General features: G+C 45.1%; 2 protein-coding genes across 4 annotated transcripts in view; one reads left to right on the plus strand and one right to left on the minus strand.

Annotated features, from left to right (window-relative positions):
* The window catches only part of LOC143299198 (transmembrane protein 272-like), a 36,479-nt gene extending 35,525 nt beyond the window's left edge, over positions 1-954 (plus strand). The window contains exon 5 of the mRNA XM_076612367.1: positions 512-954. Within this exon, the coding sequence (XP_076468482.1) occupies positions 512-954 (443 nt within the window). The remainder of the gene's footprint in view (positions 1-511) is intronic.
* Positions 1-24,510, minus strand: part of LOC143299199 (leucine-rich repeat-containing protein 59-like) — a 99,556-nt gene that overhangs the window by 12,130 nt on the left and 62,916 nt on the right. The window contains exon 6 of one of the 3 annotated variants that reach the window (XR_013057486.1): positions 1,522-1,658. The exons of 1 other annotated variant lie outside the window; for it this stretch is intronic. The gene's annotated coding sequence lies outside the window, so the exon portion shown is untranslated. Of the gene's footprint in view, positions 1-1,521; positions 1,659-3,194; positions 3,283-24,510 lie in introns of those variants that run through there. One more of the 3 variants, XR_013057485.1, reaches the window with a different exon arrangement.

The raw sequence follows: 24,510 nt of genomic DNA on the forward strand, positions 1-24,510 counted from the left end.
AGATCGCCAGGACAGCAGTTGCCTCCTTAATTGTTCTAGTGACTGACTAGAGGAGATGGGAGGGACGGCACTGACTCACTGTTGTGGCAGAGAGGGTGATGTCAAAGCTACTTGTGAGGTGGAAGCAATCTCATGGTCAGCTTTGAGCTTAGATCCTGTGCGCTCTCTCTCTCTCTCTCTCTCTCTCTCTCTCTCTCTCTCTGTGCGTGACGGCCGGCCGGCCTAGATTACCTTGGCGGAAGCAGGTGATGAATACTTCTGACCTGTTATCGCACAAATAATGTACCCCTGGAAACGGAGTATGGTTGCCTAAATGGCGGGGTAACAACACGTAAAAGCCCACTCGTGAACATGGGGGCGTGAACGTGGGAGTTGCAGCCACGGACGACGACGTAGAATAAGAACTGGTAATGTTACGATAATGACACAGACACTGTTTCTTTATTTTCTTTTCTATGCTTTTCTGTACATCAGCTCTGATTGTATCTTATGCCTTTTCCCCCAATTGCAGGTGTCAAGTTCCTGGACGACTGTCCCGTGGAGCCGCGCGTGCCTGTCTACCTGCTGGTGGGGGGCTGCGTGCTGATGCTTAAGCTGATGCTCTGCCTCTGGCGCGCCGTGCAGCGCCGGCGCCACGACAACGGCGACGCCACCTTCGATCTGGAGGGCGACGCGGACGCCGGCTTCTCGTCGCGGACCTACCGCTTCATGAACTGCGTGCTGACGCTCTTCCTGCTGGGTTGGCACGTAGCCGGATCCTACTGGCTCTTCGCCATCTGGAAGCCGCGCTTCACGCCCTTGCTTCACGACCCCAGCCGCTGGTGCGAGCGCAGCGTGTACATGTTCGGGGTGGGGCAGAACGTGGCGCTCTACTGTTTGACGTGCCTTTATCTCGCCGTGCTCTGCTGCCTGGCTCTCGTCTACCGCCCGCCGGACCCCGATGTCATCCGCTGACGGCCGCTCGTGGTTGTGATTGTGGCCCTCCCATTCCCCCACATCCCGGCTCCTTTGCCTGTCTTCTTCTTTCTCTCCGCCCCTCCCTTCACTTTCATCATCATATCCACTGATCGTCCCTCGCCATCCCTATTCAGCACTCCCCTCCCACCCCCGAGTTCTCTTCACGTTACAGACCTCGGTCGGCTTTGACGTGGCGCCTCATTGTGTTTTGATGTGGCGCTCTGACATACCGCCTCATTGTGTTTTGCCCTATTTGTCACTTGTTTGGTGCTCAGATTTAACCCACCCATCGGCCAGATTACCAAGAAACCCTCTTCGCCCTCCCCCTTTTCATTCCGCCTTAAATGAATCCAATTTTAATTCGAATTTTGTTCTGGCATACTCTTCGTCCACTCCTAACCTGCCCCGTTTTCTGTCCCTCCCGTTCCCAGTCCCTGGTTGTTTCCTGAGGTCAGCGGGTCAGAGACTGGACAGCCCATTTTACCCCTGACCCTTCAAGGAGGAATCGAGTGGACCGAACTCCTTTCTTTGCCACTTTGGCAAAAACTCCAGAAAAATACCAAAAAAAAATTCAGATGTAAAGACACCAACAGAAGAAGCACAAAGAGTTTATTCCTCTTACTCTTCACATCGACTGCTCTTTGCCCTTCGACCAGTTCCATGCGTCGTCATCGAACCCTTTTGTTTGACCATCAACAGATCTGTGGACAGAAACAGCAATTGTGTACACAGTAATTGTGTACACAAGAATATTTAAACCAACAATAATTTGACAGTGGACAATCTAAAAGCCTAAAGTGGTCACTGATTTATAACTGGTGTTCAAAGTGTAACTGCGTGGGTGCGTGCGGTGACTTGTTTTACAGGGTGGGTGATACACTGGGACATGTTCTACTAGTTCACAACTCAATCCGTGCACCTTTCGTCTCGTTCTGAAATGTTTACAAAACTGTTCGGAAACCTGGTTGTGAAACATTTGTTTTCGTTTTATCATCCTATGGATGTTTTAAATAGATAAATAAATAATTGACATATATAACTAATAAAAGATAAAGTCGCTGGATACAGAGGTTCGCCTAACGGACTGACAAAGTCTGAATCCCTTAACAGCCTAAATGTGGAGTTATTCGAACTGACCATAGAATTCAGGATGCTCTTTCTTTTTTTCCCCCTTTTTTTAATTGATGAAGAATGACATAACAATGTTAAAACCTCATCCCTTTTCCGAGTGTAGGTTCGGGACAACCGCTCCAGCGGCGCAGGCGTCTGCAGCCGGCAGTTAACATCATGGATACTTTATTAACTTAAAGAACAGCCCAATTATACATCTCAAAGTAAACTATATTCACAGCTTCATCTTTATCAAATAGTAAAGAGAGGTAACTCTCTCCATTCACAAGGTACACAACTTCAAGTCGGTGCCGATTGTGCTACCGATTCATCTGACACATAGGTAATAAACTTTGCAACAAACCCAAACACTTCCTCAAAAAAGGAAGCACCGGGCTTGTCCTTGTACCGATCATTTGACATACGCACACAGCAGCGACAGAATAAATGTGCATATATTTAGCGTTATCACCGTTATTATCATTATCACTGCTAATCATCTCTCGATATACGCCACCATTCATGCCCTGCTCTCCTCTCTTGGTTGCCTCCTTTTCGGTTGCTTCTCTGACATACAATGCTAGTAAAGTGATGGCCTAAGTGGAGTGATGGCCTAGAGGTAACGCGTCCGCCTAGGAAGCGAGAGAATCTGAGCGAGCTGGTTCGAATCACGGCTCAGCCGCCGATATTTTCTCCACCTCCACTAGACCTTGAGTGGTGGTCTGGACGCTAGTCATTCGAATGAGACGATAAACCGAGGTCCCGTGTGCAACATGCACTTAGCGCACGTAAAAGAACCCACGGCAACAAAAGGGTTGTTCCTGGCAAAATTCTGTAGAAAAATCCACTTCGATAGAAAAAAAAACAAATAAAACTGCACGCAAGAAAAAATACAAAAAATGGCTGGCGCTGTAGTGTAGCGACGCTCTCTCCCTGGAAAGAGTAGCCCGAATTTCACACACAAATATATGTTGTGATAAAAAGAAATACAAATAGTTCGTGACCAACTCTTCAAACGTGGTCACGGTTTACACTGCAGGGGAGATATTCTTTCGTTGGGTTTCAGACTTACCCTGCTGTCGCGATGATGGTGAGAGTGTACGTATGTTGGATCGTACCAAGTAGCACTAAGCACCACACATGCCCTTCAGCAGTAATGCAGCATCTTGTTTGGCGGGTAGCCTCATAGCTGCCTGCATTTGACAATTCGCTGAACTGCAAACATGCATCTGATTTATGGCAAAGCGTGTCAGAAACCGAGAAGAGCAGCTGGAGAATAATGCTAATACGGAGATCAAATGTGGGGCAGCAAAAATGAAAGAAATATTTACAAAAAAACCCAACCAACAAGTGGCCTCACCCGTGAACAAGCGAAACTGTCAACATTTAATAAGTAAAAAAAAAAAATCAGTTGTCAACTTTTAACAATGTGAGTAAAATAAAACAGCCAAAATTTCATCGAAAACAGTGCCTGTACAAAACGTACAAATAATATCATTTACGTTTTGCGAACTGTGTCTCTATAACATAGTAGTTAGATATTAATTTCAATGTTAAATGCTTGTTCATTCGTCAGTGTTACTTGTGCCAAAGTCCCGTTTTTCGTCTAAACATGTTTTTGATCATGTTGAATGCTTGTTCACTGGCCAGTGTTACTTGTGTCCAAGTCCTGTTTTTTGCCGAAATATTTTGTCTTTGATTTACTGTTGTTTCAACTGAAGTTTTCGAATTTCTTTCCGTGCAAAGATATTGCTTGAGACAGTCTCAGAAAACCAGTATGTTTAAAAGTATCCAATTGGAATTTGTTGGCCTTTGAAGTCATGTCATTTCATCAAACCATTTCTGACTGAGACTACTGAGTTTTTAAAATGAGCTTAGGCAGGTTTAAAAAAAATCTTCTATCACTTCACTGACAGACAACAAGGTGGGCAGCGAAAGAACCAAACTTTTATTTCAGACACACGGGATTCGATCTCAACTCGTTGCGGTGCTAGCGAACTGGTGGCTTACATCAGCTGTTATTGAAGTGATTTTGCTAAACCAGAGTGGCATTGACTTCCGGATACGGCAGATTTTCTTTTACAAAAACCAAGCACGTGCTAAGAACTTTGTTCAGTTGCCATTATTTTTGTCTTTCTCATACTTTGGTCGTGTCAAACTATATTTTATTTTAGTCTGATTTAAACGTATTTCTCATTTTTGTCTCACTTCTCTGCTTGGACGATCTTTCTGAAAAAGGTCACTTTAATTGCGACGGCACACGTGCATATTTTCAAATCTGGCAATAGTGTAAAATGCAAGGCAATAATGAATGACCAATATATAACGGAGGATTAGCTAAATACTGTTATGACAAAGCTACCGTGTTTAGGAATTGTATTTCAACTGTACAACAACAGAAAAGGAATATAGTATTCTTTGAATAAATAATACAGTTATGAATGCGAGAGACTGGCAAACAAAGACTTAGCTGCGGACACAAGTACGGTTTGAAACAGTAAATTCCATTCTGATAGTAGCCATCATCTCTCGCAAAGAGCCGAGGCGTTGAAGGGAAACGAATCTGAAGCAAAGAAAAGAAAGGATAATTACATGCAACATGTTTGTATCCGTTTAGTAAGTTGCCAGCCAAACAGTTTGTAATATATACTCTTAAAAAAGCAAAGCCTTTTGTAGACCGTAATAAGAATCTAACCTGCCGTTAAAATTTAAAACGAGAAAGACTTGCCTCTGAACAAGCGGAGGAATATATATATATATCTTTCTTCTTCTGTTGAATGTGTGTGTACTGTGTGTCTTGCCTCATTCACTGTATATTGTTCACTTCAACTTAGATAATAGAATTCTTCCGATCGTTTCTTCATCCCTATCTTGTTCACGAAATCAGACGCTGTTGTTTTGGTGGTGGTGGAGACATATAGTAGATCTACTGCTGCTGTTATTTCAATGCTGCTGCTGCTGCTGGATTTGATTGTAGAAGCACAAGAAGTATTGGGAATTTACATTTGATCTCTAGACAATTGTGCTGAATGTATATCCTTCGTTTGTTCATTCTGTCGAATCGTTGATTTCTGTTTTCAGTTTGATCCACCATGCCATTGCATAGATTGCACGTTTTTGAAGTCTCTCTGCATTGTGTTGTCAACTTTTCTCTGTCTGTTCGGAGATTTAACAAAAAAAAAGGCATATGCTGTAAACATTCCTCCCTTCAATAAAATGTGACAACAGGGTTACTGCTGTTGTTAAGCAGGATGTTCCGCTTTGTTTGTACTTGTAGAAAAAAAAGAACTCACCTCTGACGAACAATGGTATCAGGTTCAATCAAAGTTAAGACGCCTCGTTTACATTTTACAGGCATCACAAAATCTCATAAAACACTTTCCAAAAGACCTTTTCTGATTTGTTTTACTATATCCATTATTCATACCTGTCCATGAACCAAACATAGGAGAAAACAGAAGGGACAAAGCATGAGCCTGACAACAACAGCTACTGAAACCCTCACGACCTTTCCTCTGGACATACAGAGGCAAGGGAAGACAACCAAACACTTAAGTGCAAGCTGTGGCATCACCATTTTGTTTGTACAAACAAAGGCAGCACGTGTCTTCGCTATCAAGTTAAAAAAAAAAAAAGCCAGGGTCGATCCGAACCTGTGACACGCGATTACACCCCTTAAAAGTCTTGAACTTTAAGGGAAAGAAATGACAGCATAAAGGATCGTCCTGATCAATAAAACGATAGCCATCGAAACCGCAACGGTCCTCCATTACTTTGGACAACTCAAAGGCCAAAGGCAACAATACGAGTCATCCTACTCTTTACATCTCCGACATTCTTTACTTTCACACCCTTTCTCGACCACGGAGATGTGCGTCAAGGTGTCTGACTGATGTTCCTAAGCCAAAGACATCACACCAAAGCAACGCGATGTGGTACGGTCAGCATTCCCTTCACGTCCATTACCCCTTCTCTCTGCAGTTCTTTGGAAGCATGAGAACATTAGGGAAAAAAACAACAACTCTTGCTCTCTCCAAGAAACATTTTCGGCAGCACTTACAATTCCAGCTAAAGTCATGCATTTCATGCGCTTTGAAAATAAAATCTTGAGTGCTCACATTAATTACGCGGCCTACGTTAATCCAGTTCATTTCATAAAAAAAAATACCAGCTGTTAAGCAGAAGGCACTAAAAGAGATGGGGGAGAGGATAGAAAGAAACAAGACGCCTAAAAACCACAGAAACAAAATGAAACCAAAAAATCAAGACCAATTTTAACTGAACAGGGGCTGATTCCCCAGAAGTTGTGTTTCCTTGCCAAAGCGATCAACACCAGCACAATCTGGTCTTTGAAGCGACAGTACTGTTGGCCAGTTTCATTTCCACTCACGTATCCACCAACCATCCCTCTTTCCCGCTATGTCCCTGTCTCTCTCTCCCATATCCTCTCTCTTCTCTGAAACTTGCCTTGCGTACCCCGGTCGCACACACACACACACACACACACACACAGAGGTTTTAATTAGAACATCTTCCACTTAGTTTGGTTCTGTTGTTTTTTTTACCCTTCATTCTTATGTCTATAAATCTTTCATATACGGGTTTCATGGCAAATAAATATGATTCTGATTCACACATACGCGCGCACACGCACACACACACGGCGCGCGCTCGAAAACACGCGAACATGTACACTCATGGGCCACACAAACAAGCACGCATGAGTTTCACACACAAAGCACGTACAAATCATGCACGCTGGCGCAGAAACACACACACACACACACACACACACACACACACACACACACACTTTCCTTTGTTCATCAAGAGATAAAACACCTGATTCTCTGTAAGTCTTTGAAGCGACAGTACTGTTGGCCAGTTTCATTTCCACTCACGCATCCACCAACCATCCCTCTTTCCCGCTATGTCCCTGTCTGTCTCTCCCATGTCCTCTCTCTTCTCTGAAACTTGCCTTGCGTACCCCGGTCACACACACACACACACACACACACACACACGTTTTAATTTGAACATCTTACATTTAGTTTGGTTCTGTTGGTTTTTTTGTTGGTTTTTTCTTCCTTTTTTATGTCTATAAATCTTTCATATACGGAATTCATGACAAATAAATATGATTCTGATTCACAAATAAGCGCGCACACGCAAAAACACACAGCGCGCTCTCGAAAACACGCGAACATGTACACTCATGGGCCACACAAACAAGCACGCGTGAGTTTCACACACACACACACACACTTTCCTTTGTTCATCAAGAGATAAAACACCTGATTCTCTGTAAGTCTTTGAAGCGACAGTACTGTTGGCCAGTTTCATTTCCACTCACGTATCCACCAACCATCCCTCTTTCCCGCTATGTCCCTGTCTGTCTCTCCCATATCCTCTCTCTTCTCTGAAACTTGCCTTGGGTACTCCGGTCACACACACACACACACACGTTTTAATTTGAACATCTTACATTTAGTTTGGTTTTTTTTACCCTTTATTGTTATGTCTATAAATCTTTCATATACGGAATTCATGACAAATAAATATGATTCTGATTCACACATAAGCGCGCACACGCACAAACACACAGGGCGCTCTCGAAAACACGCGAACATGTACACTCATGGGCCACACAAACAAGCACGCGTGAGTTTCACACACACACACACACACACACACACAAGCACGTACAAATCATGCACGCGGGCGCAGAAACACACACACACACACACACACACACACACACACGTACAATACAAAGAAAATGGACACTTTCTCAGATGTCGCACTTTCATCCAAGTTTCTCCTTCTGTTTCACACCTTTCGATATTCAATGTCACTTAATCAATACAGCTGACTGAATACAAGTGTCCCACCCCCACTCATAACAAAATAGACGACAGGGAAAAACAACGACGTTTGACCAAGTTCAAAAAGCCCTTCACGTATTAATATATTATCCAGTGTACGGACAGCTAAAAGACCCCCACGCTAACCTGGGGCCTCTGCGTTTCAAGTCCAGCCAAATTTTAATCCCGAAACACCGTGTAAGCAATCAAGCTGATTTCTTCGAATACAAACAAGTTTCGGTTTCGGTTTCAAGGGGGCGTCAAATCCTCAAAGCGTGCAGACTGATCCAGTAAACGAGACAACACATTCACTTTAAAGCTAAAGGGGGAACGGGGGCATATACCTTACCCCATTCAGATACCCAACGTTCTGGTCAGACCTACAGACCCTACCAACACACACACACACAGAGCCACACACACACACACACACACACACATACACACACACACACACACACACACACACACACACACACACTCATTTTGGAAGCTGGTAATTATATACGAATTATGCAATTTTTGAATTTCGAACATTACACGATACAACACAGTTGTAGAGTAACATGACAACAAGGAAATCTTATACCATGTCCTATCCTTTAAAAAAAAATTAGAAAAAGGGATAAAAGTGTTTTCATCTTATGTGACAGATGAATCCACAGCCATAAATTATTATTAAAAAAGACTATTTTCTTCCTTAAATGTTGTGGTTGTCTCGTGTGTGTGTGTGTGTGTGTGTGTGTGTGTGAGTGTGTGTGTGTGTGTGCTGAGAAAAAGTCATAACACATCTGTGCTGTCCGTATGACGATGTCCCAACACAAGATGTCAGGAGTCGATAGAGGGTGAGTATGAAGGAGCAGGAGGTGGCTGAGAGAAAGTGACGCCTAGCTCGCACATGGTGACAAGACATGAGAAAGTCAGGTTTCCAAACCACTCAGGACAGACGCTCATCCAACAGAAAACCCCATTTTCAAAAACTGAATTACATGTCACGCTGAATTCTTCTATCGGCAGGCAAAACCAATTCCCCGGGTCAGATTACCAAAAAAAAAAGTGTATAATTATTGTTCCAGAAAAAGTACTTTTGTGGAGTTTAGTGAGACATACGAGACCAGACAAGCGAGTTAGTAACTTTTTTTTTTTTTTTTTAAATAAGTCAGACCACATTGTCACCTACGGTTCTGACTTTCATGGCTCGTTCCCTGTGTACTCCCAGCGTCCGTATCATTCCGTATTTTCCGGAAATGGAACGTGGAAACTTCACCACTGATACTGCTGTCAGTCTCTACACACCCCACCCACACCTCCATGTCCCTTCTCTATTATTACCTGTCCCTCTGCCTGTCTCTAGCTCTGTCTTTCTGTCTGTTTCTATTTGTCAGTTTCTCTGTCTGTCTCCCCCCTGCCTCCCTCACAACCTCTTTCTCTCTCCCCTTCTCTCCAGAACGAATTTCTGAGCTCATCATTGGTTTCAATTTTATAGTTTTGATACGGGGTGAATTTATTCCACACGCCATATAAACGAAGATGTGTGCAGCCCGAAATGAGGCCCGTTAAAATCTGGCACCGTGCGCTCGCGCAAACACTCTCGCGTGCACACACACACACACACACACACACACACACAGGGAGTGGGGGGGGGGCACTATGATTATGTTTCTATGGAAACGCAGATAGAACATTATAACTAAAAATGAGGTTGTTATAAAGATGGGCAAAATGAGTTAAGAACAGAAAGAAGAAGAAAACAAACAAGATAAAAGACTGGAAAGAAGGGAGGAAGGACACACAAAAACAACGAAGAAATCGAACGACAAAGGGAAACGATGCACGGCAGTGAAAGGACATCATCTACACTGGTCCGAACGACAAAGGGAAACAAATGATCTACACTGGTCCGAACGACAAAGGGAAACAAATGATCTACACTGGTCCGAACGACAAACGGAAACAAATGATCTACACTGGTCCGAACGACAAACGGAAACAAATGATCTACACTGGTCCGAACGACAAAGGGAAACAAATGATCTACACTGGTCCGAACGACAAAGGGAAACAAATGATCTACACTGGTCCGAACGACAAAGGGAAACAAATGATCTACACTGGTCCGAACGACAAACGGAAACAAATGATCTACACTGGTCCGAACGACAAAGGGAAACAAATGCATGGCAGTGAAAGAACACATCATCTACACTGGTCCGAACGACAAAGGGAATCAAATGATCTACACTGGTCCGAACGACAAAGGGAAACAAATGATCTACACTGGTCCGAACGACAAAGGGAAACAAATGATCTACACTGGTCCGAACGACAAAGGGAAACAAATGATCTACACTGGTCCGAACGACAAAGGGAAACAAATGATCTACACTGGTCCGAACGACAAACGGAAACAAATGATCTACTCTGGTCCGAACGACAAAGGAAATCAAATGATCTACACTGGTCCGAACGACAAACGGAAACAAATGATCTACACTGGTCCGAACGACAAAGGGAATCAAATGATCTACACTGGTCCGAACGACAAACGGAAACAAATGCATGGCAGTGAAAAAACACATCATCTACACTGGTCCGAACGACAAAGGGAATCAAATGATCTACACTGGTCCGAACGACAAAGGGAAACAAATGCACGGCAGTGAAAGGAACATCATCTACACTGGTCCGAACGACAAAGGGAAACAAATGATCTACACTGGTCCGAACGACAAAGCGGAAACAAATGATCTACACTGGTCCGAACGACAAAGGGAAACAAATGCACGGCAGTGAAAGAACACATCATCTGCACTGGTCCGAACGACAAAGGGAAACAAATGATCTACACTGGTCCGAACGACAAAGGGAAACAAATGCATGGCAGTGAAAGAACACATCATCTACACTGGTCCGAACGACAAAGGGAAACAAATGATCTACACTGGTCCGAACGACAAAGGGAATCAAATGCATGGCAGTGAAAGAACACATCTACACTGGTCCGAACGACAAAGGGAAACAAATGATCTACACTGGTCCGAACGACAAAGGGAAACAAATGATCTACACTGGTCCGAACGACAAAGGGAAACAAATGCATGGCAGTGAAAGAACACATCATCTACACTGGTCCGAACGACAAAGGGAATCAAATGATCTACACTGGTCCGAACGACAAAGGGAAACAAATGCACGGCAGTGAAAGGACACATCATTTACACTGGTCCGAACGACAAAGGGAATCAAATGATCTACACTGGTCCGAACGACAAAGGGAAACAAATGCACGGCAGTGAAAGGACACATCATCTACACTGGTCCGAACGACAAAGGGAAACAAATGATCTACACTGGTCCGAACGACAAAGGGAAACAAATGATCTACACTGGTCCGAACGACAAAGGGAAACAAATGATCTACACTGGTCCGAACGACAAAGGGAAACAAATGATCTACACTGGTCCGAACGACAAAGGGAATCAAATGATCTACACTGGTCCGAACGACAAACGGAAACAAATGATCTACACTGGTCCGAACGACAAAGGGAAACAAATAATCTACACTGGTCCGAACGACAAAGGGAATCAAATGATCTACACTGGTCCGAACGACAAAGGGAAACAAATGATCTACACTGGTCCGAACGACAAAGGGAAACAAATAATCTACACTGGTCCGAACGACAAAGGGAATCAAATGATCTACACTGGTCCGAACGACAAAGGGAAACAAATGCACGGCAGTGAAAGAACACATCATCTACACTGGTCCGAACGACAAAGGGAATCAAATGATCTACACTGGTCCGAACGACAAAGGGAAACAAATGCACGGCAGTGAAAGGACATCATCTACACTGGTCCGAACGACAAAGGGAAACAAATGATCTACACTGGTCCGAACGACAAAGGGAAACAAATGATCTACACTGGTCCGAACGACAAAGGGAAACAAATGATCTACACTGGTCCGAACGACAAAGGGAAACAAATGATCTACACTGGTCCGAACGACAAAGGGAAACAAATGATCTACACTGGTCCGAACGACAAAGGGAAACAAATGCACGGCAGTGAAAGGACACATCATCTACACTGGTCCGAACGACAAAGGGAATCAAATGATCTACACTGGTCCGAACGACAAAGGGAAACAAATGATCTACACTGGTCCGAACGACAAAGGGAAACAAATGATCTACACTGGTCCGAACGACAAAGGGAAACAAATGATCTACACTGGTCCGAACGACAAAGGGAAACAAATGATCTACACTGGTCCGAACGACAAAGGGAAACAAATGATCTACACTGGTCCGAACGACAAAGGGAATCAAATGATCTACACTGGTCCGAACGACAAACGGAATCAAATGATCTACACTGGTCCGAACGACAAAGGGAAACAAATGCACGGCAGTGAAAGGACACACCATCTACACTGGTCCGAACGACAAAGGGAAACAAATGCACGGCAGTGAAAGGACACATCATCTACACGCAGGAAATAAGAGCACAGAGGATGAAATGAAATGAAATTATGGTGCTTAAAGCCTCGCCGACCACTAAGGCCATCTCAAGGCTATCACAGCACAGAGGATGGACCAAAAAAAAAGGAGTAAAGGAAAGCCTGAAAGAAACCATGGTTAATATGTGTGTTCAATACGACCGAGGAAACCTCAAAAAGCCTGAAGCTGGAGATATGATTAAACATATTGTACCAAGAGTCATGTTGCCATGATCATTAGTTTATTTGTTATTTGACCCGCTGCTGCGGGTATTATTTAGTCAGACTCGTTAAATTCAATGCTGAAACATAGGTTCACTTAAAAAAAAAAGAAGTTTGAATTGTATGGGCAAACTGAAAAAAAAACCCAGCGGCAATGTCTTATGTTATCATGCGATATGATCATTCTTGTATATTTTCCATATCGTGTCATTTGTGCAAAAAATCAAAACCATGTTAACATTATGTCAGGTCAGACCTACAGAACCTACCAACACACACACACACACACACACACACACACACACACACACACACACACACACAGAGCTACAAACACGCGCGCGCGCGCGCACACACACACACACACACACACACCTCTCTCTCCCTCTCTCTCTCTCTCTCTCTCTCTCTCCCACTCTCCGATCAATTCGCCATATTTTGACGATCATCTGCATCGTCAATGTTGAATTTGAAGCCTTCAGAAGCTTCACCGCGTACTCTGTCTCTCTCTGTGTGTTCTTTTTTTCTTTTATTATTCATTCATCACTTTCTTGCACTGTTTCTTCATGTTTTGGGAATGGTAAGCTTTCAAAATGTCACTTATTTTGGCATAATTAATTGTCCCTCAGTATCTCTGTTCCTCTGGCAGCCCACCCTCTGTATGACCAAGTAGTGGCACGCGCGTATGCCTCACAACAACCGTCAACACAACAATTAATTTCTTCAGACCCCCTCCATCCCTCCATCTCTCTTTCTCCTGCTTACCTCCCACCCCCACTCCTCCACACCTCCCCTCCAAAAATCACCCATTCCTCCGCCGTATTTTGATTTGAGCCATTGCATGTTTCTACATTCTGCCGCAAAAACAACATTTATTTGCTGGTTTGGTTCTTTTTTGCTTCTTTCTTTGTTGTTGTTGTTTTCAGTGAGATTTATTCTGCCGCAGCCTCTGTTGCTGCAGTAACAAACGCTCTCTCTCTCTGTGTAAATGGGAGTGTGTAAATTTCAACCCCTGTTTCCCTCTGTCGCTCCTCAGTGGACGCATACAAGTTGCTGCTGTTTTAAGTGATGGAGGTCAGATGTCGCACACTGACCACTTACGTAGTCCACTTGGCTTCTAGCAGAATTGGTGTGGACCCGTTGATCAATGAAGGAATTTCGAAGCGATAAATCAGACCACTGAAAGCTCTGAGAAAAAAAGCAAACGGATGGGGGGGTACATATCTTAAACTAGAGGGCCTGTAGCAGCGGACACACCCGAATCGAAACGGGTAAAGTTGTTGTTTTTTTGTTTTTTTGTTTGTTTTTTTTAAATCTAAGTTAAGCCTTTTGGATTCATCTGGGGGTAAATAGCCGAAAAAAAAAATAAATGTCGTGTGGGGAGTTTTGTGTTTGGGCTGGAACCGTATCGGTGAAAATGTAGCCTGTAGCTAAAATGGCTCGTGGTATCCATATCCAGAACTTTGGAACCACGGCACATAAAGCTCAAAAGTGAGAGCAGGACCTGCCATCTAGTTTTGTTAATCCTGCTGTTCATACTGTGTCTTAAATCGACTCAATGTCGCCCTTCATCTGCACTCCATTCTCTTTTTTCTCCTGTTTCGAGGTAATAATAAAGCGGTGCATGCAAATCAAATACAAATTACAAAGCAGCGTATGCATTTCAAATGTTCATTCTGCAAATAACATTCCCTTGATAAGCGGATGCTTTTCTTCTTCTTCTTCTTCTTCTTCTCTTCCTCTCTCTCTCTCTCTCTCTCTCTCTCTCTCTCTCTCTCTCTCTCAAGAGTTCCTTAGTTCTCCTCTTCACCACCCCCCATACAATGTATGTCCCACCATCTGTCCTACAGCCCCTCCTTCCTTCCCATTCTGACCACCATCACAATGTCTTCGACTCCTCTCAGCGCCCTCTTTTAACTCTTTCCATACGAACGGCGAAAGAGACGACGTTAACAGCGTTTCACCCCAAGGAGGAAGGTGGCAGAATGGTTAAGACGCTCAGCTGCCAATACAGAGAGTCCGTGAGGGTGTGGGTTCGAATCCCGCTCTCGCCCTTTCTCCTAAGTTTGACTGGAAAATCAAACTGAGCGTCCAGTCTTTCGGATGAGACGATAAACCGAGGTCCCGTGTGCAGCACGCACTTGGCGCACTGAAAAAGAACCCATGGCAACGAGAGTGTTGTCCTCTGGCGAAATTACGTAAAATGAAATCCACTTTCATAGGTACACAAATATGTAAGCATGCACTCAAGGCCTGACTAAGCGCGTTGGGTTATGCTGCTGGTCAGGCATCTGCTCAACAGATGTGGTGTAGCGTGTATGGATTTGTCCGAACGCAGTGACGCCTCCTTGAGAAAGTGAAAGTGAAAGTAAAGTCACCCCAATTACCATCATCAAAATATTGCAAGGGGAAGGCTCTTATACTGAAGACGTGAATGTTGACAAAGAATACCACAGTTCTGACGACGGAAGCTAAAGGTTGGGTCATTCAGACACCCACTGGACATCCGAGGGGTCTGTGTAGAGGAGAAGAGAGGACTGGCCGTACTGAGTGAGTTAACTTAACATCCACCACCCACCATCACTCCTCCCTTCCTTCTCCTGACCTCTTCCGCCCAGCCTTTCCGGTCAGGAAAAAAGAGGTCAAGCTGACATCATGTAATTGTAACACCAGGAGAGTAGCGGCCCCTCGGAACGGTCACAATCGATCGTTAATCGTCACCTCTGCAGACGGCATCTGTGGTTAGTCCCCCCCCCCCCCCCCCCCCCCCCCACACACACACCGCTCCCCTAATCAACCGTCACCCCCTTCCGGCCGGCCTAAGATCAGTTCCGGAACCCCTGCAGCCGCACGGTACCCTGAGGGGAGGAGGGAGAGTTGTGAAGGGAGGGAGGGGGTGCGGTGGGGTGTTGGCGGGGTGTTGGTTGTTAGGAGTGATGACAGGAACAGTGGTAATCACGCCTCTCACCTTCTTTTGTGTGATTACTCCGTGTGTGTGTGTGTGTGTGTGTGTGTGTGTGTGTCCGCCCTATGCTTTCTCAATCCGGTTTTGCTAGGGTTTTTTTGGGGGGGGTGGGGGTTGGGGGGGGGGTTGCTTTGCTAGCCTTGATCAGGGGGATTATCTCCACCTTTAGAGCAGACAAGACCCAATGAGACGGCTTTAGAGGGAATAGCGAGTGAGACGAGGGAGAGAGCAGAAGAGAGAGGGAGAGGCAGAGACAGAGAGAGACAGAGAGAGAGAGAATGAGGCAGCCAGAGACAGAGACAGACAAACAGGGAGAGTGGAAGGGTTGATGACAGAGCGAAAGAGCGAGAGTGAGAGAACGGGACTGAAGTGGTCATTCAGACCTGTGCAGAAAGAAATTATTCCAGTTCCAAGCAAGAAGAATCATTCTGCTGTGAGAGCATGGAAGAGCAAGTTACACTGAGAGAGACAGACAGACACACATACAGACAGACAGAGTAACAGAGACAGAGAGAGGGCGGAGGGAAGGTGGGGAAGAAGGGATGAAGAGAAGGACAGAGAAGAGAGAGAAAGAGAGTAGAAAGGAGGAGGTTCCTCGACCCCTATCACAATGTTTAACTAGGCAAATTTGGTGCAGACCGTCGATTTCATATAACCCTTGCATCACTCAAGAAAAAAATAAACTGAACAGGGGAAAGCTTCTATCTTGCACAATCGGACATAAAACCATCATCGCGTCTTTAACTGAATTCAAACGCTTTTTTTTTTTTTTTTTTTTTTTTACTGTGACTACTGCTACGTTTCCGTAGACTGTAGTTCTTGATCTCCATCGCACATGCTCGCTTATGAAAAGATCACCCTGTAAGTGGACATGAGCGTATAGTAATGATTACCATTCTACAGCAAAATGTGCGTCGATTTGAAGATACTGAAATAATAGGTGCGAAGGAAGTATGCGCAGAATTCGTCAATACTAAATCACACACACACACACACACACACACACACACACACACACAACCATTCGTCCTCTCTCTCTCTCTCTCTCTCTCTCTTCCATCTTTATCTCTCTGTCTCCCTTTCTGACAATCGCACGCACGCACATCTGCACAAGCAGGCCATTTCAACGAGTTTCGTGAATGAATCAACCTCTGGACGAAAGACTAACCTTCTGATCCCCAAACAGGGAAGAGGCACACACAAAATCACACGCCAAGGCTAGCATAACTTTTCTCAAGGAAGAAAATAAAAAAAAAAAAAAAAAAAAAGGACGAGAAAAAAACTTGCATGACGTTCGTTTAAATCCTTTTAACAGAACTCACGCGATTCGCTCACTGAGGTTCCGGTAGCTCTTCCCCCTGTAAACCCGCTCTTTCCAATCTGAGAATGCACACTTATTAGCCATTAACCTAGCCAATAGCTTTTTCAGCAGATTTATAAAAGAAATCCAGTGATTGCGACAGAGCTCTTAGATCTCGGCGCGTCCACTTCTCAACTGACGTTAACGTCTCGCCATTTATTCTCCTTCCCCCACCTTTTGGTGCTGTGTGTGTGTGTGTGTGTGTGTGTGTGCGTGCGCGTGCGCGTGCGCGCGCTATTACTCCCACCGCACGTGCCAGAATGTCACAGAATGCCAGGCCACCCTGAGACCACCGCCCAGAGCAGACGGCACACTCGTTTCCTATGAGGTGGTCACTCGCATTCCAGATCTCTCTACTTTAGTAAGTGACAAAGGTAATGACTGATCAGCTTCCAAAGCCACACGATCTGAACGCCCCCTTTCTGTGTGTGAAGGTGGCCCGGCAATGCACGAATTCTCAGCTCAGCTGTTGTTTCCATCAGTCCTGAAACTGTGTCATTTTGCCACGAACTGACGAAGGATATAGAAGTGGCTGAGTATTTGTTTTCCATGAAATTGATTGAACTTGGTATTCTAGCCAGCGGCAAATGCAATAAAAAAACACATTTTAAAGAGTAGCCCGCATGCTTGATTTCGACACTTTGTTCTGCTGATGGAACATTATTACAGGATTCCGTTTCAGATTGGTTTTTATGGTCGGGTCTGCAGAAAAGTGAAGCAAAGTGCCCATCTTGAAAACTAATTATCGTAATTTGAAATCAAAGAATCGTAATTTGTGATCGAAGGAAACACTTTTGTGAGTGTGCTCCCTCAGTAAAGCAGCGTGAAATTAAAAGGGTATCAATCCAACCCCCACTCCACTGCTCCCACCCACCCACCCCACCCCACCCCTCTCTCTCTCTCTTCTCTCACTCGCTCGCTCTCTCGTTTCTCTTGTTCCCTCCGCAACCGAACTTTCTCAAACTCAGAAAGTGTCCCAGCTTTGACCATAATGTTGACTGCCGCATAAAAGGACGTCGACGTCGATAATGAACAGGTGAAATCACAGCTTGGCTTTCTGGAGTGATGGCCTAGAGGTAACGCGTCAGCCTAGGAAGCCAGAGAATCTGAGCGCGCTGGTTCGAATCACGGCTCAGCCGCCAATATTTTCTCCCCCTCCACTGGACCTTGAGCGGTGGTCTGGACGCTAGTCATTCGGTTGAGACAATAAACCTAGGTCCCGTGTGCAGCATGCACTTAGCGCACGTAAAAGAACCCGCGGCAACAAAAGTGTTGTTCCTGACAAAATTTTGTAGAAAAATCCATTTCGATAGGAAAAACAAATTAAACTGCACGCAGGAAAAATACAAAAAAATGAATGGCGCTGTAGTGTATCGACGCGCTCTCCCTGAGGAGTGCAGCCCGAATTTCACACAGAGAAATCTGCTGTGACAAAAAGAGAAATACAATACAAATACAAAATCTAATCCAAGCACATAGTTTGGGCACACCATTATTTAATTTCCATTTTTGAAATAAGGAGTCTGGGTTGTCTTTTTTCTTTTTTTCACCCGCCAAATTAAGCCCACCAAGTTATCTTATTCTATTCGTGTGGTTAATAACCCTCCTTCACTAAAAAAAAAAAAAAAAAAAAAAAGCGTACGAACACACTCAAATCTCTAATAAACACATGCATACGGTCGCACATGCGAACACACACACACACACACACACACACACACACACACACACATCACACACACACACACAGAGGGAGAGAGGAAATCTTATCTCTACTCTTAGCCGTAGAGGGATTGGAGACCGTCCTGCGCACGATCCCATCCCACTTCTCTGCCAACAAGCACCACCTCTGACATTTTCCCACTGATCACAGAGCTTCTTATCAACACCAAGAAGAAACGCTGCACGCGGGGTAAGGGTTTAAGTCTCGTTAACTCAACCCAGTCAGCCTCCAGGGGAAGAGAGAGAGACAGAGAGAGAGACACACAGAGAGAGAGAGAGACACAGAGAGAGAGGGGGGGAGCAGACAAATCCGCAAATGGTAAATGTCCTAAAGGGCACACACACACACACCCTCACACACACACACACACACACACACACACACACTCCCCCTCTCCAACTGTATCGCTAACAACACTGGGCTAAGGACTGTCCTTTGGTGTTCAGTTATCTCCCTTCCATTAAAACCTATCAGCGGATCGCACTGGACCCTTTCAAAGAGAGCGTGCCCCTGGGAGAAGACTTCCGTGGCCCTCCCTCCAGGCGTCTGGCAACAGCTAAACGGATTAGGGTCAGGGTTCGGGGGACGCTGGAAGGCTGGCAAGCTGCTGACATTTCACAACTTTCAAGTAAGATTCGCAGTCCTTCGGGGTAAACACACTCGCTTGTTCATAAGGAACGAGCTTAGCGTTTCGTTTCGTTACTCCGGTACCGTCTTTTGATGATTAAAATAAAATCGGTTTCTTCAAAGGTTAGACAAACTCTCTCTCTCTCTCTCTCTCACACACACACACACACACACACGCACGCACACGCACACGCGCGCACGCACACACGCACACACACACACGCACACGGCCTTACCCGCCCACAAATCACACACACACACACACACACACACACACACACACACACGTGTCAAACCTTTCATCAGCACTAATCGCCTGAACGACAGAGAACAGAGATGACTGAGGTAAAGTGGAAGTGGGTCACTTCCGCCTGGACACCCCACTTCCTCCACCTCCTCAATAAAAACAAAAACCAAAAAAAAGGGACCTGGGGGAGGGGTTTGGAGGAAGGGATGGAGGTGGCGGGAGGTTGGAGGGGGGGGGGGGGAGAGAGCAGAGGGGGCAGCTCAGCTCTCTTGTCACCTGACCCCACCCACTGCACGTGCAAGCCGGCTTCTTCCTGTCGGTCCCGCAACACATCACAGCAGACATGCACCACCACCCGACAGCTGACTGACTGACTGCACGGGTCAACCACCTCACCTCTCGCCAAGAACAAAAGGAATCCCGCCACAACGCCACACCTGAAGGGGAGGGACTCCGTTCTTAATCAGTGGACACGCCACCACCAGGTATGTGCCTTCCCAGCACGAGTGCAATTCTCAGTGGACACCTTCTGAACAGTTTTGTCTCTTCCTCAAAAAGTTTTCACCAGGGTCTGTTTAGTCCTGGGCCTGTACGGGGTTGTTTTGTTTGGGGGGACTAGTAACGGATATGAGAACAGATGCTTGTTGTGATACTTTGGTAACGGAACAAAAAGCACGTGTTTGTAACGATAGTTTGGTGTATGGACACAACAGCAAATACTTTGACACTTTTGTAACGTATACGACAACAAATACTTGCTACGGTGTTTTGATGATCAGATACGACAGCAAATTGTTTGTTATGGTACTCATCACCGTTGAAATTTTCGAAAGTGAAAAAGACGAGACGAGTGAAACCAATGCTTTGACTTTGTTACTTCTGTGGCATATGAACGACATCGTCTTGGACCACTTTTGGTCATGGCAGCAATGACATCAGTACGAGGCCACAACTTGGGAAAAAAACACCACCTGGGACTTGAAAGAGATTGAACTGTTTTGCTAGAAACTTAAAAAACAAACCAACCTGCACAGCATGTCCATGATAGTGCGGAAAGCCACCCTGGTCCGACCGGGAAGAAACCGGAGAGGTCAGTCCCAGAGACTGCAGTCGAGCGCCGCTTCCAGATACGGTCATGGGACCTCCCAGAGCGGTGCCATCTCCTCCAGGACTTCCACCTCCCGTTCCACCTTCTCCGGCGCTTTTCCTCTCAAGTCCCTCCTGCCTGGGGCAAGCACCAAAGCACCTGTCCCGGCCCGCAGACAGTCAGTGCGCTCCGGGAGCAAGGCAGCACCTTCGCCTCAATCCTTCCTTTCGAGAAAATTGTCTGGTTTTCGGAGCTCTGAAGATTCTCAGCTAAACAGCACTGAAGAGTCTTCCCAGAATGAAAAGGAACCTGATGCTCAAAGAGAGGAACCACCTCCCAAACCTCAAAGAACAACCTCGAAGTTTGAGTACACGGTGAGAGATATCACTGATCCCCGTTTGGACAGGAGCTCTATCCGACAGTTGTTGAGCATCGACTCTGCTCATCTCTTAAGCTTACCGCAGACTGCCGTGGAACTTTCAGGAATCCCACTGAGACACGTAGGATCGTCTCTGAAAGAGTCCGACCTCAGCAAACCAGAGTCGGACCTGCCGTTCAAGCGCTCGGATCTTCCCGTACGACATTCCAGTCTTCCGGCCAGACGTCTGGACTCTTCTGCCGAAGCCCAAGCCCCCTCTGCTGCGACGGCCTACGGGACGGAGGCCCAGAGACGCGAGGACGCCCCTGTGGTGGTTCGCCACATCACCTTACCCCGCAGGTACCTGGACCTGCCCAGGACGCACCTCGACTACCCGCTCAGACGTCCGGACAGCGAGCAGGCCTACCGGGAGCTGGCCGAGCGCGAGCAGCTGCACAGGAGTCTGATCGAGGCCGTGTACCTGGCGCGTGACGCTCGCCCCGCCAACCTGGGTGCCGGTCGCTCTGGAGGGCTGCTGCTCTGGGAATCGGAGACAGTGAGTCTGTCTATGTGTTGTTTGTGTTTGTGTCGTTTCTCCTTGTGCTCCAGTCTCGTAACGGTGAGCCCACTACCGCTGTCGTTTCCAATCATACTGCAGTGAGAGCTTGACGTCATTTCCTTTTGTTCATCGCAAAATGTTAGTCTGCTGCCTTTTCATCTTTGTTGGCTAGCTTTCTGCCTTCTTGTAATCTACAACAATGGCATGTTGGCTCCATGTCTTCTTTTTAAATCTATCTCCTTTCTTCCTTGTTTCCATGAATACTTTTTTTTTTTTTTTTTTTTTACACGTGCATGTCTTTGACTCATTGCATTCTAACTCTCGTCTCTTCTTTCTTCAGACACTGAGGTACAAGTCTTTCTGTTGCCTGTTCTGTGAACATTTTCGTCATTTTCGTCTTCGTTTACCAGCACCTGTAAATAAAATTTGTTTCCGAATCCGCGGCTGTCACAGCCTCAAATAGAGAAAGTCTTTTGAAACAGTACTGGCTGGGAGATTTCCAGACGTTCTGAGTTTAACCAATTATCACTCCTCCATTTCAAGTAGGAAAAAAAAAGCTCTCTGTGAGTTACCGGAAACTGAGATGGGTCATGCATTCAGCCATGAAACCCCCTCTCCCCCTTAATTGGACAGCAAAAAAGAGAGTAAAGAATAAAGATTATGTATAGATACATACATGCATACATGGAATGACAATTGCAAATTTCTATTGCCTATTCAGCAACGAAACCCTTCGGATATGGTGCCAATGCAAATAACCCTCTGTACAATTTTATAAGTACTTATTCATGACACTGCAGTACCTCCTGTCCCCAGCCCCTCCAACTCTCAGAACATACAAAACGGGCAACGGGTCATCCTGAACTTTCAATTCTTTGCAATGAAAAGGGGGTGATGTGGAGAGGGAGCGAGAGAGATAGGGAGTGAGACAGACAGACAGACACACACACACACACACACACACACACACATATATATATATATATATATATATATATAGAGAGAGAGAGAGAGAGAGAGAGAGAGAGAGAGAGAGAGAGAACTTTTTATTGATAGAAAAAGTACATTCAGGTTTTCATACTGCCCTCAAAAAAGAGGAAATATAACACGAAATGCAAAAACATAATATTGCATAGATGAATTACAATATATCAAAAAGAAAACAAATGCATGCATAAATATTACGTACATAAGAGAGACAGACAGAGAGAGAGAAAGACAGAGAAAGGGAAAGGGGAGAAGAAACAAAACCAACACTGTCAAGCTGTTTATAGCAGTGCAGAAGAAAATCCTGCATCAACCATCATAATGAGATCAGCCTGGCGACTTTGAAACTCTGACCTACAACTAATGCACTGTTACAACAGATGAATACAACAGCTGCGGTGTACAGAGAGAAAACAGTGATGGGGGAGTGAAAGAGAAGAAAAGACAGACAGACAGAGGCAGAGAGAGAGAGAGAGAGGCAAAGTTTTTGTATATTTTTATCGTCTATATTTACAAAAGAAAATAACTTGAAATCAACTGCAGCAACATCGACCACACCACCAACAATAATAATGATCATCGTCATCATCATCATTGTCATAATCGCTGGCTGAAACCTGTAGATTTCTATACTCCATCAGCACTCGCTCCCATCATAACATGTTCTCAATCATATGAATTAGCGCAGCATGAAATTAAAGTTTCCTGCCGAGGAAAATTGAAAATTGCCCTGCCATACTCTTAACTAAAAAAACAAAACAAACCCAAACCAGATCGGTTTATCTCCTGCACTTTTTTTTTCCAAATATTTAAAGAAACAGTAATGGAAGGAAGTCATGCAAAAATTAGGCTGGGGGGTCCAGCTATGGTAGCATCATTGTGTGCAGATGCGATTTTGTTATTATCATATCATTCATTCATTCATTGTTATTATATATTTTAATGTATTTCATTTTTTCGGGTTTTTTTTCTTCTTCTTTCTCAAGGCCTAACAAAGCGCGTTGGGCTACCTGCTGGCCAGGCATCTGCTTCAAAAGCAGATGTCGTGTAGCGTTTATATGGATTTGTCCGAACGTAGTGAACGCCTTCTTGTTTCAGTTTCAGTAGCTCAAGGAAGCGTCGCTGCGTTCGGACAAATCCATATACGCTACACCACATCTGCCAAGCAAATGCCTGACCAGCGGTGTAACCCAACGCGCTTAGTCAGGCCTTGAGGAAAAAAAGTAAATAAATAATAGATAAATACACAAGAAAGAACTACTAATAAATAAATAAGACAACAATGATGATAAAGAAGCAAATAAATGTAAAACATGCAGACACACATTCATACACATATGCATAACAGATGTGCACCAAACATACAGTTCCACAGATATGAAAGCACAATCAAATACACATAAACGTACATGAGCCCCAACACACACACACACACACACACACACACACACACACACATATTAGCCTGTACCCCCTCTACCCCCCCTCCCTCCTCCACACACTCATTTCTAGGCTACGTATCGCAGCTTCCACGGCACACACACACACACACACACACAGAGGCACAATTACTTGAACAAGCACACACACATACGCCCATATCCCCCACCCCCAACCCCACACTCATATTTACAAAGATATTTTTGCACACCCGCACGTTCCAATATTCCGTTGCTCCCATAGTGTAGGTATGTATACACACACATACCTCATCCTCTACCCCCCCCCCCACCCCCCCCCCCCCGCTACCCCCACACACATACGCACGTGCACAGAACTCTCCTGACACTTGTGTACACTTACACCCTCGCGCACGCACACACGCACACGCCTTCTTGGGAAACTGAAACTGAGAAGGGAGGTAGATGGGCAGCAGAAAAAAAAAAAAAAAAAAAAACATTGTGCGGGACCACCATTATTGGGGGTAGGTATGG

This window comes from Babylonia areolata, chromosome 24, assembly GCF_041734735.1.
Source record: "Babylonia areolata isolate BAREFJ2019XMU chromosome 24, ASM4173473v1, whole genome shotgun sequence".
Classification (NCBI taxonomy): domain Eukaryota; kingdom Metazoa; phylum Mollusca; class Gastropoda; order Neogastropoda; family Buccinidae; genus Babylonia; species Babylonia areolata.